Below are 16,360 nucleotides of genomic sequence, written 5' to 3' on the forward strand. Positions count from 1 at the left end.
TTGTGTTTATACATGTATTCCTGTACAGACGGTGGCAACAAATCTCCTTATTAAGGACAAATAAAGATCTATCTATCTATCTATCTATCTATCTATCAAGTCTGAGGCCATGGTTCTCTGCTGGAAAACAGTGGATTGCCCTCTCTCGGTGGGGGTCGAGTCTTTGCCCCAAGTGACGGAGTTTAAGTATCTCGGGGTCTTGTTTGTGAGTGAGGGTAAAATGGAGCGTGAGATCCACAGGCGGATTGGTGCAGCGTCAGCAGTGATGCCGTCCCTGTACCGAACCGTTGTGGTGAAGAGGGAGCTGAGCCGGAAGGAGGAGCTTTCAATTTACCAGCCGGTCTACGTTCCAACCCTCACCTATCGTCATGAGCTGTGGGTCTTGACCGAAAGGATAAGATCTCTGATACAAGCGGCTGAAATGAGTTTCCTCTGAAGGGTGTCTGGGCTTAGCCTTAGACAGAGGGTCAGGAGCTAAGACATCCGGAGGGAGCTCGGAGTAGAGCTGCTGCTCCTCCGCGTTGGCAGGAGTCAGTTGAGGTGGTTCAGGCATCTGATAAGGATGCCTCCCGGACGCCTCCCTTTAGAGGTGTTCCTGGCACGTCCAACTAGGAGAAGGCCCTGGAGAAGGCCCAGAACTCGGTGGAGGGATTATATATCCCGTCTGGTCTGGGATCGCCTCGGGATTCCCAAGAAGGAGCTGGAAAGTGTTGCTGGGGAGAGGGATGGAAGAAAATGGATGGATGGACATACGTAGATTTATTGTCGACATAAACTTCTGAAAAGGTTTTGAGTTTGGTGTTTTGTCTGTCCCCATCTTGGTTTTTTGAAGTTAGAAGAGGACACAGTGGTTGTCAATCATCAGAAGCCCCGCCCTCAACCCTTTATGATGAAATTAAGACACAACACACAACATGTTACAAAAGTGTGTCTTTACTTTCTTAAAGCACGTAACTGCAGTCTGTACATTTAAAAAAATACATGAGACATGTTTCAGGATTCATAAGGCTTCCATCTGAAGTTTTCATACAATACACAGAGATAAAAATGATCTGTACACGAAGGCAACGTCTGAACAATGCATTAAGATAAACTGCTGTTAAAAAATCCATGAAAGTGAAGGGGAGGTGTAGCATGCAGATTTGATGCTCGTATAACTGTGCGACTTATATCAGAGGGGAAAAGGTGAAGTCACAGAGAACAGCTTTAAAGAAACCGTCCCCGGCCTGAAGTCCTCCTTTGGTTTAGTTTCACAGTGAAGCTGTTTCACGTGACTCCACGATGACGAGGGCGTGATAATAAGATTATATAAAGGTAAGAAGTACACTTGTAGATAATACTCAACAACTCAAGAAAGACTATAAAGAAGGCAAGTCATGGTCAACACTCAGGAGTACATGTTTCAGTCCAGTCCAATCAGGGAACATCAAATCCATGCCAGTCTCTTTGGTGCTGCTCTCTGAATTTACCTCGCTCGCCCTAAAGAGTCGAGCACAAACTCCTCCTCGGTCATCAATATTTACAGTTTAAAAATGATAAGTACATGATTAACGGTTTTAACATTCCCCCGATAAAATGCTTCAGCCGGCTGTAACCCTCAGGAGCAAACGTCCTGCCTCAGACTGTTCATCTGAACTCTACAGAGAGGATCAGAGTCAAACCTTCAGGTTCAAGAGGAAGATGATGTAGTAACAGTCTCAGCAGATGTGTGTCTAACATGAGTCTGGTCCTGCTGGAGGTTTCTGCCTGTTAAAGGAAGTTTGTCCTTGCCACTGTAACTTGCTAAATGCTGCAAAGTGCTCTGCTCATGATGGATTAAGATGAGATCAGACCGAGTCCTGTCTGTAAGATGGGACTGGATCTGATCCTGTCTTGATGTTGGGTCTTTGTTAATAATAGAACATAGAGTACGGTCTAGACCGGCTCTGTTTGGAAAGAGTCTGAGGAGAACATTTGTTGTGATTTGGCGCTTTATAAATAAAGATTGATACCAAAGAGTCTAAAGTGTCTGAGCTTGTATGGAAGATGAAACATCTCATGTCTGGAAAAGCTTCGTTCAAGCATGTCAATCTAGAAAGTTCAAAGCAAAGGCAGGCAGAGCAGCAGCAAAGACCCCCGGGGTGCAGAGCAGAGCGAGCATCAGTGACGGCACATATGAGGAGCTGTGGTGGAGGAGAGTAACAAAGCAGGAAGAGAAGGCTGGCTGGTGTTCAGAGCAGCTGATGTTCTGCCAGCCGAGCTCGACTTCCTAACTCTGTGTCAGTTTCTGGTTAAAAATCATCTTCCTCTTGATCTGAAGCTCTTCCTCTGTCAGGATCCTTTCTGAGGAGGAACTCCAGAGGACACACGTTTGTCTGACTCACCCGACTTCAAACTTTTTGTACCTGTTGGTCATTTCGATCCAAAAACATAAAAAAAGATGGGCCAAGGACTAAAAATACTCTGATTAACACATCATGCAGTGTGTGACCCCTGCATGTCTCTCTTCCTCAACAATGTGCCCTTCCTGACTCTCAGTCAAGTTTACTTTGTATGAATCATCCTCAGTAAAAACAACAACAACAACAACAACAACAACAAAAACAACAACACAAGATATAGTGAAGCATGCCAGCCTGAAACTGCCCTGGAAGTCAGCTAGCTGTGACGGCTAATCCAGGGAGGAACTGTCTTTGTGTTTTACATCCAACTCAGAAAGCAAGTGCTTGAAATAACTCGAGATAAAAGTCAAGATTATCTGGAATGCTTTGGAGTGATGTACGGTGAGTATAAAGTTTAAAATCTCTACAGCGGAGGTCAGAGTGCCGCTCTGAGGTTGTCTCTCGTAGCGGACACACCCAGAGGCTGAACCCGCTCTGATAGCTGCCTTATCATCGCTATCCCAGTCGGCATTGTACCGTCACAGAGTGAACGTTTTCCCCGACTATCTGATTTAAAAGTTTTTGTTGAGACTAGATTTCACCAAAAATCTGCTTCTGTCACGCGCCGGGTCATATTAGTTTAGAGGAGAGTGAAATACTGTCAGGGTTACGGGCTCTACTTTATGATCACGGAGGCGCTCCTCTCGTTCTCCTCCTGTCCCGTCCTAGCTGTGCTGCTGGTTCTGACTCTTGATCTGGCCCAGTTTGCTCTTTAAGCCCTGGACCTGGGCTGACAGGCTGCTGTTGTCCTCCAGCAGCTTGTTGTGCTCCTGGATGAGTCTGGATGAAGTCTGCTGCTCCCTCTGGTCCTGCTCCAGCTCCGACATCAGCTCCTGTCTGAACACAGAGTCTCTGTCAGGACACGGCGACCATATTTAAACGCTCCTCTCAGACACAGACCTCTTTATGTTCATCTGAAGGCAGTTAAATATGTCAGCCTCATGATGAACAAGCTCTCGGCTCACTTCAGCGTAAAAGTCACGACCGCAATCAAACGAGGTCGGACCAGGAATAATGATGATCTATATAATAACGACCTCAGATGCTTAAAGATGGCTGCAGCAGCACGGGGTCAAACATGCAGAGAGATTATTAAACACACGTATGTCCCACCTTTGTAGATCATCTGAGGATAAAGTCAGACGAGTAATTTTTATCACATTTAAGAGCTCAATGTTTTTTATTCTCATGTCTAAAGAGAGTCTGAGATGGACCGATCTGAGGTTCAGGTCTGGTTTCTGGAGGATTCATAAAGTCTTGTAAAACTTGACTTACTTCCTGCGAACAAGCTGCGAGATCTCGGACTGGACTTTGAGATACTCCTGAGCCATCCGGATGTGCTGCTCGAACACGGACATCGACTCTTTGGAGTTGGGACATGGAGCCAGAGGCTGAAAGGAAACAGAGACCTCAGAGGTTAACACGTTCACAAAAACCATCCTCATCCTTCTTTCAAAGAGTCACTGCGCTCTGAGCTGTTGCACGTCAGCCATCATGCAAACACCCAGAGCGTCATCACCACTCTCCTAAAACGAGCCTCACTGCAGTTTCAGAGTCGATTATAGAGATCTTAAATTGTTTAGGTTTTGAGTTTCTTCCTTTCAAAGTTGAATCGTCGGCATGTCTGTGCACAAATCGGCTCATACGCAGAAAAATAAAAGGGCTGTGTCACTGTTTTTATTATTCCACTTCAGTGTCTTTATGTTATCTATTTCAGATGCACATAAAACATCCTGAATTCACTGACAGAAGAGAGTTTCTCACCTGCAGCTGATGATCCAGTTTCAAGTAGGCCAGAGGAATGGAGCTGTCCAAACCGTTGGTTGCTAAAACACACACACACACACACACACACACACACACACACACACAAAGAGACACACACCTGTGTTAACATCTCTGCAGAGAACACACACTCCTGCACGGATGCAAACACTCATAGGTTGCACTGTAACGCCCCCCGGTGGTGGAGAGTGAACAACACGAGTCAAAGCTCTGAACGTCCTGAAGCATCCAGGAGGCGATTGTTAAAGATAATCTGGAGTTCATTTCCTCGTTCTTCAGTCTGAATAAGACCTGGAACTCACGTCACACCTTTCAAAATGAGATGGTGCTTTCGTTATGAAGAGATAGATGACGTGTGACCGGCTGTTCCTCTCTGTCTTTATGAGTTCTTCCATCTTTTATTATCTTTACCTTTAATGTCTGACGTTCATGTCTGACAAGCTTCAGAGAGATGCCTTATCAAATGGTTGTATGTGAGGTTTTTATTTTGCCTGGGTTACTCTGTTTTGTATTCTGCTAACGAGCATGCTTTTATTTTGAAAGGATGCAGAAGTTTCTGCTCGTAACGCTGTCGGTCACCGGCAGCACGACAGATATTAAACTCTGAGTCAAAGATTGAGCTGTTGTGAACCTGACAGTGACACCGTCAGAGCAGATTCAGGATCATTTGTTCCTCTTCTTCTTACCTGTGGGGCTGAAGGTCATCCTGAGCTCTGATTGGCCGGTGGTGGTCACAGGGCTGGTGCAGTGGGTGGGGCTTTGCGAGCGTCCTGGTTGGCTCTCCACACTGGACACTCTGGACAGACCGGTACGCAGCGTGGCCGTCTGAGGGGCGAGAGGAGGCGTGGTCACTTTATGCTGATACTTTAACATTTTTTATAAACGCTGTAAAACAAATCTGATGTTTGATAGTTCTTCCCTCACTGCCGTTTGAATCCTGATTAAATAAAGCATCATCTCTTTACCTTTGAGGGTTTGAACTGCAGAGGAAATTTAGCCTCAAAACTCTTCAGGGTTTCATCTCGTCCTGTTGTGTTTCTGAGCTCTGAGTTGTCGTCGCTCCGGTTACTGTTGAAGGTGAAGTCAGTGTACGAGCCTGCAGACAGCAAACACACACACACACACACACGCACCAGTTTAAAGGATGCTTCCTGCCTCTTTCCTACGTCGAGTCTACAAAACACGTAGCAAAGTGTTGGATTCAAGTTTGCTGAAGTGTTGATGCGTCAGTGTCAGAGGCTGCAGAGTGGTGATCTACCTGTGCTGGCGGCCGATGAAGAGCCGCTCCTGTTGGCTGAAGACTGGTGAGAGAGCTTGAGAGGTTCATCGGAGCCCGGGAAGTACTGGAAGGTTCAGACACCATGATTGTTAGAGTGAAGGGCTTCAGATACAAAACAAGAATCACGAGACCAACCGCACCCTGACGTCATTTATCACCCATCACTGCACGGGTACAGCTGCTTGTTGAAGATTTGATGGATCTGCAGCTTTACACTGATCTCATCGCTTTATGCTTTCCCTGACTCAAACTATCACCCCCTGAGATGAGGACAGTAGCTTCTGCAGGTTTTAATGTGAATTCACCGTAAACCCGAACCAGTGTCCCACAGAAAAACAAGACTCTGTAACCTGCTGTGACCATATTTCTCTTTTAAACATCCCTCCTTCAAGATTTGATCTAGTCTGACAGTGTAACGTGTTTATCCATCCATAATCTATACAGCTTTCAGGGTTCGAAGACTATCATTGAGTTTCTCAGGAGGTCCTAATAAACCAGCTGTGTCCTGCGTCGGCTGTTTTTTATGTTCAGTCTTCACTCAGGGAAACAATCTGAACATTTGTACACAGTGTTTTGTAAAACATGGATGCTATAGGAGTCTACCAGGTAACCTGACTCACAGAGAGTTGGCATCAACACAGCAAACACTGTGTTGAGTTCTTATCAGCCATTTAGTCTTGTGTTTGCAAAAACTGTAAGTGTCATGCCCTGTCTTCAGGACCCGTCTTCAGGCTTTTCATGCCACGTCTTCAGGCCCCGTCTTCAGGCTTTTCAGGCCCCGTCTTCAGGACCCGTCTTCAGGCTTTTCAGGCCCCGTCTTCAGGCTTTTCAGCCCCCGTCTTCAAGCTTTTCAGGCCCTGTCTTCAGGCCCCGTCTCCAGGTCCCATCTTCAGGCCAGTTTTCAGGCCAGTTTTTCAGACCCCGTCTTCAGGCCCCGTTTTGTGCATGTGCAACAGTTAAACATCCTGTCTGTGTTTCAAAGCTAGTTCTTAATCTTGGCTTCAGTGAGTCAGCTCTGACTCCCTCTGAGCTGTCTCAGGAAACTGGTTCATCAGGCTCATACTCACCCACCATCAAGTACACCCACCAACACCTCTGACTGATTTCTTTATGCTGTGTTCAAACATGTAAAACTAAAAGGCCCAATCCGGATCCTGCTGGGTCTGTACCTTCATGAGGTTGCTCATAGTGTTCTTGACCTCCTCCATTGACGGTCTCTGGCTCGGTTCTTTGTCCCAGCAGCGAGTCATCAGACTCTCGATGGGCTCTGGGAGGTCTTTAATCAGAGGAGGCCGCGTCCCTGCCACATAGAGAAGCGTCACAGCGTTATGATGAATCCAGTGAATCAGCTGACGGGACGTGTGTGTGTGTTCAGGTTTTCACTCACCTCTGTGAACGGCCCACATGATGCAGAACGCTGAGCCGCCGATTTCATCAAAAGGTTTCTTACGTGTGATGACCTCCCACAGGATGATCCCCCAGCTGAACACGTCACACTTCTCACTGTAGTTAGAGCCTGAGAGACGAACAGCACAGTTACATCTACTGTGAAACACACAGCCAGCAACATGCAGGGGAGCTGAGGTTAGGTACAGTAAGATAAGATGCTGTACAATAGGATGCAATGTGGTAAGATACAATACAGTGCTTGGTGCTATGTTACATTAGTTACAATTCATTGCTGTACTTATGTAACAATGTAATGTCGCGTTACGTAACCTTACGTAGCATAAAGTTACCTTAGGTTACAATATGATACGATACAATAACTTACATTACGTTACATTATGTAACGATAAGACAAGATAAAATAAAATTGAGTTTGTCATGTTACGTTACGATTTGATACCACACAATTACTTATGTTACGTTACGTTAAATCACGTTATGTGTTATATTGTGTTACCAGACAATTCAGTGTGGTACTTCATTCTACGTAACGTTACGTAACACTGGGTAGAACGAAGTTACATAAGGTTAAGTGCCGTTACGATATGATACGATACAATAGCTTATGTAACCTTACTTTACGTTACCTAAATTAGATTACAACAAGATAATACAGTGTGTTTCTTTATGTTACATTACGCAATGTTATGTTACGTTGCATTACGTGACGTTACGTGACATTATGTGACATTACGTGACATTACGTTACGTGACGTTACGTGACGTTACGTGACGTTACGTGACGTGACGTTACGTGACGTTACGTGACGTTACGTGACGTTACGTGACGTTACGTGACTTGACATTAGGTGACGTTATGTGACGTTACGTGACGTTACGTGACGTTACGTGACTTGACGTTAGGTGCCTGACTTGACGTTAGGTGACATTACGTTGCCTGACTTGACGTTAGGTGACATTACGTTGCCTGACTTGACGTTAGGTGACTTGACATTAGGTGACATTACGTAACGTCACGTAACGTGACGTTACGTGACGTTACGTGACGTTACGTGACGTTACATGACTTGACATACGTGATGTTACATGACGTTACGCGACGTGACATGACGTTAAGTGACGTTACGTTACTTGACATTAGGTGACATTAGGTGACGTTATGTGACGTTAGGTGACGTTACGTGACGTTACGTGACGTTACTTGACGTTAAGTGACTTGACGTTAAGTGACTTGACGTTAAGTGACTTGACGTTGCATGACGTTAGGTGACATTACGTTACGTGACTTGACGTTAGGTGACATGACGTAACGTGACTTGACGTTACATGACTTTACATTCGGGATGTTACATGACGTTACGCGACGTTACATGACGTGACGTTACATGACGTGACGTTACATGACGTGACGTTACATGACGTGACGTTACATGACGTGACGTTACATGACGTGACGTTACATGACGTGACGTTACATGACGTGACGTTACATGACGTTACGTTACGTGACGTGACTTGACGTGACTTGACTTGACGTTACGTAACGTTACGTTAAATCATGTCATGTTACGTTAAGATACAATACAGCGCAGAATGATTCCACACCATACGAATCCAAGCGTAACCACAGTAGTATCCAGTAAAACATGATACGATACACGATACTGCAGTGTAGGAATCAATGTTTGTTCTTTACCTTCAAACACCTCTGGAGCCATCCAGGCCGCGCTGCCTTTATTATTCGTCATGTACGTCTGAATGTCACAAGCTGTTCCAAAGTCACAGATCTTCAGCACGGTCCCACGAGCCACCAGGAGCAGACTGAAAACACAACGCAGGACCGGGTTCAGAATGTGAGGTTAGCACTAAATGAGAAGAGTTAGAACAACTCGTCCTGAAAACCAGATGTCTGACACACTGACGGACCAACAGATGGACCAACAGATCCTATCTTATAAGAGTAGTAGTTTATTAGTTTATTATATTCAATATACAGATTTCCTTTGTACCAACCTCTGGCTCTGCAACCTAATGCACAGATGTGTCTCGTGTTTTTGAAGTCAATGATCCTCGCAGTGTTTGCGGATTATTTTTAATCCTCTGAACTGTGTAACCTCGATTTTATTGATCATATGCAGACTCTTACTTTGGCGGTTTGAGGTCCCGGTGGATTAAGGCCTTTGGCTTCATGGAGTGCAGATATGCGACTCCCTGAGCGCACTGCAGACACCAGCTCATGGCGTGAGACGCTGTGTAGTGAGCCTGTGGGTCTGCGCTGTGCAGGACTGAGAGTGATGGAGGAATACAGAAGAAAAGAAAACACATGAAACATACAAATCACACTGTCACACTTCACCTCTGTACCTGTGGACTTCATACCAGTCCTGATCCATCTTTATGATTCTACATAAACATGTAGCTTTAGATTTTAGCGTGAACAGTGTTCCGGTTTCTGTGTGTAGTCTGAGGAGTGTCGACAAATCAGGAGTCAGCAGGATAAGCGCTCTGTATGGAGAGCAACAGCAGGTGTTCTATAATTCTGGTTGAGGAAGTAAACAACACGACTTACGGTTATATAAAGAGCCACACTCTGCGTACTCCATGACCAGGCAGACCTGTGGAGACACATCACTTTAGATTCAGGAATTTCATAAGTGATGGTGTCCTTGAACACATCATCATCGTAGATCAAAGATGTAAGCTGGGTGGGTTAAATACAAACACCAACATGGGCTGCTAAAAGTTGTATAAATGAAAGAGAAATGCATTCTGGGATGTTGTTGTTTGACTGTTGAACACTCACCGGGTTGTCACAGGAGCCGTACAGCTTCACGATGTTTGGATGGTTCACTCTGGAGAGCTGCCGCAGCTGAGCAGAGACAGAATATTCACATTATCATGAATATAACATGAACACATTCATTATATTGATATAATACAAACACAGAGGATGTCAGCAGGTACTCAAATTTCTGTTTTCATAACAGCTTTAACTGATTCTTAAAACACACACCTGTAAGATAACACACGTGCAACAAAAACAGCTGATTGTGTTCGCTGAGCAAATACAGAGCACTGAGGCAGAGTTCAAACAAAGTCAGAGGTTCCCTGAATGCACCACAGCCTCCTCAGAGTCAAATAAATATCTGTATGAAGAGATTTACAGATTTACAGAACGAAAAGCTGTCATTGAACATCTCTCTTAGTGTTGGCTCAGATTTTTGCTGAATCATTCTGAATCCAAAGACTGTTTTTGAATCTATCGACTTCATTCAAGAGACCCGTGTTTCAAACATTCACTGGAGTTGTTCTGCTTCATGCAGCGCAGAGAAAAGGTGGTAAACATACCTCCACAAGGAACGCGTTTCTCTCATTCTCACTCTCGATGGTCTTGATGGCGACGTCTTTTCCTTTCCAGATCGCTTTAAAGACGACTCCGAACGTCCCTCTGCCCACAGCCTGAGGAAACACAACATGACAGGACACAGGATCACACATTACCTCTCTCCAACACGGTCTCAGCAGATGAACATGAGTCTGGTCCTGCTGGAGGTTTCTGCCTGTTAAAGGAAGTTTGTCCTTGCCACTGTAACTTGCTAAATGCTGCAAAGTGCTCTGCTCATGGTGGATTAAGATGAGATCAGACTGAGTCCTGTCTGGATGATGGGACTGGATCTAATCCGGTCTTGATGTTGGGCAGTGTGTGTGAGGTGTGTTAGTGTGTTTAAAGGTAGTGTGTGTGATGGTTTGTTAGTGTGTTTAAAAGCAGTGTGTGTGAGGTGTGTTAGTGTGTTTAAAAGCAGTGTGTGTGATGTGTGTAAGTGTGTTTTAAGGCAGTGTGTGTGATGTGTGTAAGTGTGTTTAAAGGCAGTGTGTGTGAGGTGTGTTAGTGTGTTTAAAGGCAGTGTGTGTGATGGTTTGTTAGTGTGTTTAAAGGCAGTGTGTGTGATGGTTTGTTAGTGTGTTTAAAAGGCAGTGTGTGTGATGGTTTGTTAGTGTGTTAAAGGCAGTGTGTTAGTATGTTTAAAAGCATTGTGTGTGAGGTGTGTAAGTGTGTTTAAAGGCAGTGTGTTAGTGTGTTTAAAGGCAGTGTGTGTGAGATGTGTAAGTGTGTTTAAAAGCAGTGTGTGTGACGGTTTGTTAGTGTGTTTAAAGGCAGTGTGTGACGGTTTGTTAGTGTGTTAAGGGCAGTGTGTTAGTGTGTTTAAAGGCAGTGTGTGTGATGGTTTGTTAGTGGGTTAAAGGCAGTGTGTGTGACGGTTTGTTAGTGTGTTAAGGGCAGTGTGTTAGTGTGTTTAAAGGCAGTGTGTGTGATGGTTTGTTAGTGGGTTAAAGGCAGTGTGTGTGATGGTTTGTTAAGGGTTAAAGGCAGTGTGTGTGAGGTGTGTAAGTGTGTTTAAAGGCAGTGTGTGTGATAGTTTGTTAGTGGGTTAAAGGCAGTGTGTGTGAGGTGTGTAAGTGTGTTTAAAGGCAGTGTGTGTGATGGTTTGTTAGTGGGTTAAAGGCAGTGTGTGTGATGGTTTGTTAGTGGGTTAAAGGCAGTGTGTGTGAGGTGTGTAAGTGTGTTTAAAGGCAGTGTGTGTGATGGTGTGTTAGTGTGTTTAAAGGCAGTGTGTGTGACGGTTTGTTAGTGTGTTTAAAGGCAGTGTGTGTGATGGTTTGTTAGTGGGTTAAAGGCAGTGTGTGTGATGGTTTGTTAAGGGTTAAAGGCAGTGTGTGTGAGGTGTGTAAGTGTGTTTAAAGGCAGTGTGTGTGATAGTTTGTTAGTGGGTTAAAGGCAGTGTGTGTGAGGTGTGTAAGTGTGTTTAAAGGCAGTGTGTGTGATGGTTTGTTAGTGGGTTAAAGGCAGTGTGTGTGATGGTTTGTTAGTGGGTTAAAGGCAGTGTGTGTGAGGTGTGTAAGTGTGTTTAAAGGCAGTGTGTGTGATGGTGTGTTAGTGTGTTTAAAGGCAGTGTGTGTGAGGTGTGTAAGTGTGTTTAAAGGTAGTGTGTGTGATGGTTTGTTAGTGTGTTTAAAAGCAGTGTGTGTGAGGTGTGTTAGTGTGTTTAAAAACAAGGTGTGTGATGTGTGTTAGTGTGTTTAAAGGCAGTGTGTGTGATGGTTTGTTAGTGGGTTAAAGGCAGTGTGTTAGTATGTTTAAAAGCAGTGTGTGTGAGGTGTGTAAGTGTGTTTAAAGGCAGTGTGTGTGATGGTTTGTTAGTGGGTTAAAGGCAGTGTGTTAGTATGTTTAAAAGCAGTGTGTGTGAGGTGTGTAAGTGTGTTTAAAGGCAGTGTGTGTGATGGTTTGTTAGTGGGTTAAAGGCAGTGTGTTAGTATGTTTAAAAGCAGTGTGTGTGAGGTGTGTTAGTGTGTTTAACGGCAGTGTGTGTGAGGTGTGTAAGTGTGTTTAAAGGCAGTGTGTGTGATGGTTTGTTAGTGTGTTTAAAGGCAGTGTGTGTGATGCTTTGTTAGTGGGTTAAAGGCAGTGTGTTAGTGTGTTCGAAAGCAGTGTGTGTGATGGTTTGTTAGTGTGTTTAAAGGCAGTGTGTGTGACGGTTTGTTAGTGGGTTAAAGGCAGTGTGTTAGTGTGTTTAAAGGCAGTGTGTGTGAGGTGTGTAAGTGTGTTTAAAAGCAGTGTGTGTGACGGTTTGTTAGCGTGTTTAAAGGCAGTGTGTTAGTGTGTTTAAAAGCAGTGTGTTAGTGTGTTTAAAGGCAGTGTGTTAGTGTGTTTAAAAGCAGTGTGTGTGAGGTGTGTTAGTGTGTTTAAAGGCAGTGTGTTAGTGTGTTTAAAGGCAGTGTGTTAGTGTGTTTAAAAGCAGTGTGTGTGTGAGGTGTGTTAGTGTGTTTAAAGGCAGTGTGTTAGTGTGTTTAAAAGCAGTGTGTTAGTGTGTTTAAAGGCAGTGTGTGTGAGGTGTGCTAGTGTGTTTCAAGGCAGTGAGTGAGGTGTCTTAGTTCGTTTAACAGCAGTGTGTGTGTGTGTGTGTGTGTGTGTGTGTGTGTGTGTGTGTGTGTGTGTGTGTGTGTGTGTGTGTGTGTGTGTTTTGTTCAGACTTTCTAGATTAAACTCTGTTTCACTTTGAAGGACTGTTACACAAGCTGAGTGTTGTGTTCAGGAACAAACAGAATATGAAGCTCCTGTTAAACTGGAACCTTTGCTCCATCCTCTCTACACAGCCTGACAGCCTGGGTTAGTTAAAGCAGTTAAAGCAGCTTCTCTGAGCCGTGTTGGTGGATAAGTTTACCGCTTCCACTTGGATGTCTTCATACTGGATGTCCTCGAACAGACAGCCGGCTGGAGTCTCCACCATCACGGCGACGGAGCGGCGGGGACACTCCTGGGGACAGGCCGTCGGTGGAGGAGTGGAAACGGGGAGCTCTTCGTCTTGTTCTCGGGGAGGAATAATTGGGTTTATTGTGCTGTGTTTTTGGCTCCAGTCAATCTGTCGTTTTTTCCTCTGTAGCGGTGAATTCAGGAAGTAGACAGCCAGCAGCAGCAGTTCATGACGCGTTCACAAAACACCTGAGTGTTCCTGAACGTCTCACCAGAAAAGGAGGCAGAAAACTGAAAAAAATGAGCTTTTTAAAACATCAAATCCTTTAATAAGTGATTTAAAAACACCAATAAACATGTGTGTGAGGCTCTGAAGTCTTTAACAGGACTCTTAGATGAGTAATAAAGTGGAGGCTTTGTTAAACACATACTCTGTTGAGTTGCTCTCTTGAATGCAGCTTTGTTTTGTTCCTGTGTGGAGGAGAGTCTCCAGCAGGGGGCGACAAACAATATTTCCATTACTAATACAGTAACACTGTGAACCCCCCTCCCTCCGTCACCCACTGAGATCCTCATGCTCCTCTATAAATAATACATAATAATGATTAAAATAATAATTATAAAAAATAGAAAATTCTAAAAAAATATATATATAATAATAAATATCTCTAAACAACAGATTTATTTACCGTTTCATCATCATACACTTACCTTATCTATTTATCAGATAGAAGTGTACATACTGTGTATACATCTGTAATAGTTGCCATATTTTATATCATTTTACTTTGTTTAATTTTATTCTTTTTTATTTTATTCTATTTTATTTTATTCTATTTTTTTATACTTTTTATTTAGTAGTTTTCACACACAAAGAAACAACAACAAGGAAACAAAACAAGACAAAACAAAGACGTGGCAGCATGTCAGCATTGGATGAGTTTTCTTACATATATACAAGACTATCTTCTGTAAGTAAACAGCTCATTTTTAACTCATCCTTGAGAATAGGATTTGATACCCAATGCAGAAAAACACTTTAAAGAAAATGTACAAAGAAAAAAAAATCTACAGCGTCAACAAGAAAAATAAATAAATAAATAAAAGAAAAGTAAATACATAAAGGAAATTTAAATCAGATTTTATTTAGGCCTGGATATGTATTATATATATATATATATATATATTTATATATATATATGTATATACCCACCCCCCGCTTTAGTGTTTTCCACTGTTAATGTTCTTCACCATCTCTTTCTAGCTCGAATCCAATGCCCAAGTACACACATATTTACATTTGTCATTCATCTCTCTTCATTTTATATCAATGTTAGTTATTCTTTTCCATTGTGATATTTTATTTTATTCTATTCTATTTTATTTTATTCTATTTTATTCTATTTTACCTTTGTCATTGCTATTATTATAAATTATAAATTAGACATAGTGTGTTTTAACATCTTATTTTTCCTCATTAAGACATCATGGCAGCGTTTTCTCAGTTCTTTCAGCAACTTCTTTTTTATTTTATTCTATTTATTAACTCTGCAGCTCTACTACCTGGATGTAAAGGAGCACAGGTGATGATGTCACCTGGTAGCACGGTGTGGTTTGTCAGTATGTTGATCTAGTAAATGGAGATATAGTTGTATGAAGCTGTGTCTGCTTAAACTGACATATAACCACTCCACCAGAGACATGAGGAACCAGCACAGGTATGAGGAGGCTGGTGGTTAGCCTCACTCTGCTAACCTGTTTCACACTGTAGACCTGCTGACTCTCAGATCCTGTGTGAAATAAACTGTTCTCTGTGATGTTCTTTACTTGAGTCCAGACAGCCGGTCTAAAGGGAAATCAGCCGCCCTGGAACATGAATCCAACAACAGAGCGGTTCGGTGTTACGGACTGGTGAGAACATCTTGGAGGGTCCGAAGCTAAAGGATGTTTTTAAAACCTCTCTCTGGTTTTATTCTTCAATAAGAACAAACAGGACAGTTTAACCATCTTTATTAAGTCCCCTCTCAGCTGCTTAAAGAACACACTCATACCACTTTCTACCAAACATGTACACACATACGTTCCTATAAATAATGAGACCTTAACTTTATCATATCACCAATATTACACGTTCTAGTTTCTGCACACATTACCTCTTTAATCAATAATACTGATCTCAGGTCAGAGTATTTACTTTGAAACCAAAAACATGATCATCGAAAATATCAAAACAAATACATTCAGGTGATTTTCATACAAACTATAGAAGCGTTCATTTTAAGGAGTGTTAAATGGACAGAGTCTATTGATTGATTTCTTTTTCAGAATTGTAATTTATAATCTGATTTCCAAAAAGGTGCACCGAGCAAAATTTCTCCGAACCATCCGGGTGTGAGAGCAGCCGCAGCTTTTAATTTAAAGTAACAGACACAGCATCGTTCTTCTTTGTACGCAGGGTTTCATAGTTCTACTGAGAATCATGAATCTTTAAATCAGGGGTGTGCAAACACGAGCGTCTATATACAAAAATACAGAGATCTTATAACATAACATTTGTAAAACACATTCAAACTCAAAGCACATATATACAGTGGTGGAAAAAAGTTTTCGGACACTGCATGCATTTGTGAAATATTGCATTGAGAATCACTCTTAGATCTTCAAGTGCAGTGGCGGTTCTGGGGAGGCGCCAACAGGGGCCAGTGCCCCTGTAAAACTGAACCTGGACCCCCCTGTGGCCCCCCCCCCCTCCACACCAAAATAATATTATACAAGCTTCGGTATCGCGCCAATGTTACAGGCGGAAGACATGCATGTGGCACTTGGTTCCAGTCCCTTAGAGCACTAAGAGACTCATGTTGAGTGTAAACAGCCAAACAGCTGCTGTCAGTCTGCATTTTGATCTAGTGCACAGTAGTCTATATGTCTAGTATAAAGGGATGCACTGATGTTTTGCCAGTTTGTTCTCAGCCGGTCCTCGCCCTTCTCAGTCTCTTTTGTCAGGGTTGAATGTGTCCCTCTGATAACACCCTCGGCCCCAGCCAATTTTCCACCACTGTATATATAAAATCTCTCAGATTGTTTTTAAATCACTCATTATATATCGTGTTTTTCTGTGCAAATAGCCTGAGCATTTACTTCAAACAGGTGTAAAAACATCAATACCTCATTCAGTACATTTACAGCAGCCATAATGTCACACACAACAAACACAGG

The 16,360-nt window shown here is 43.1% G+C and overlaps 2 protein-coding genes across 4 annotated transcripts in view; one reads left to right on the forward strand and one right to left on the reverse strand.

The window, feature by feature from the left end:
* LOC117806222 (NLR family CARD domain-containing protein 3-like) overlaps nucleotides 1–16,360 on the forward strand; it is a 435,740-nt gene that overhangs the window by 305,290 nt on the left and 114,090 nt on the right. The window lies entirely within an intron of this gene.
* Nucleotides 918–13,376, reverse strand: LOC117806232 (mitogen-activated protein kinase kinase kinase 7-like). The gene is made up of 14 exons (XM_034675050.1): nucleotides 13,116–13,376; nucleotides 10,243–10,353; nucleotides 9,698–9,763; nucleotides 9,464–9,509; nucleotides 9,041–9,179; nucleotides 8,591–8,715; nucleotides 6,872–7,000; nucleotides 6,654–6,784; nucleotides 5,464–5,548; nucleotides 5,171–5,301; nucleotides 4,892–5,030; nucleotides 4,185–4,246; nucleotides 3,696–3,811; nucleotides 918–3,257 (listed from the first exon to the last, which is right to left on the reverse strand). Exons 1-14 carry the CDS (start codon nucleotides 13,179–13,181, stop codon nucleotides 3,086–3,088), a joined length of 1,518 nt encoding a protein of 505 aa, XP_034530941.1. The 5' UTR covers nucleotides 13,182–13,376; the 3' UTR covers nucleotides 918–3,085.

Source organism: Notolabrus celidotus, chromosome 22 (genome assembly GCF_009762535.1).
Source record: "Notolabrus celidotus isolate fNotCel1 chromosome 22, fNotCel1.pri, whole genome shotgun sequence".
Taxonomy (NCBI): Eukaryota; Metazoa; Chordata; class Actinopteri; order Labriformes; family Labridae; genus Notolabrus; species Notolabrus celidotus.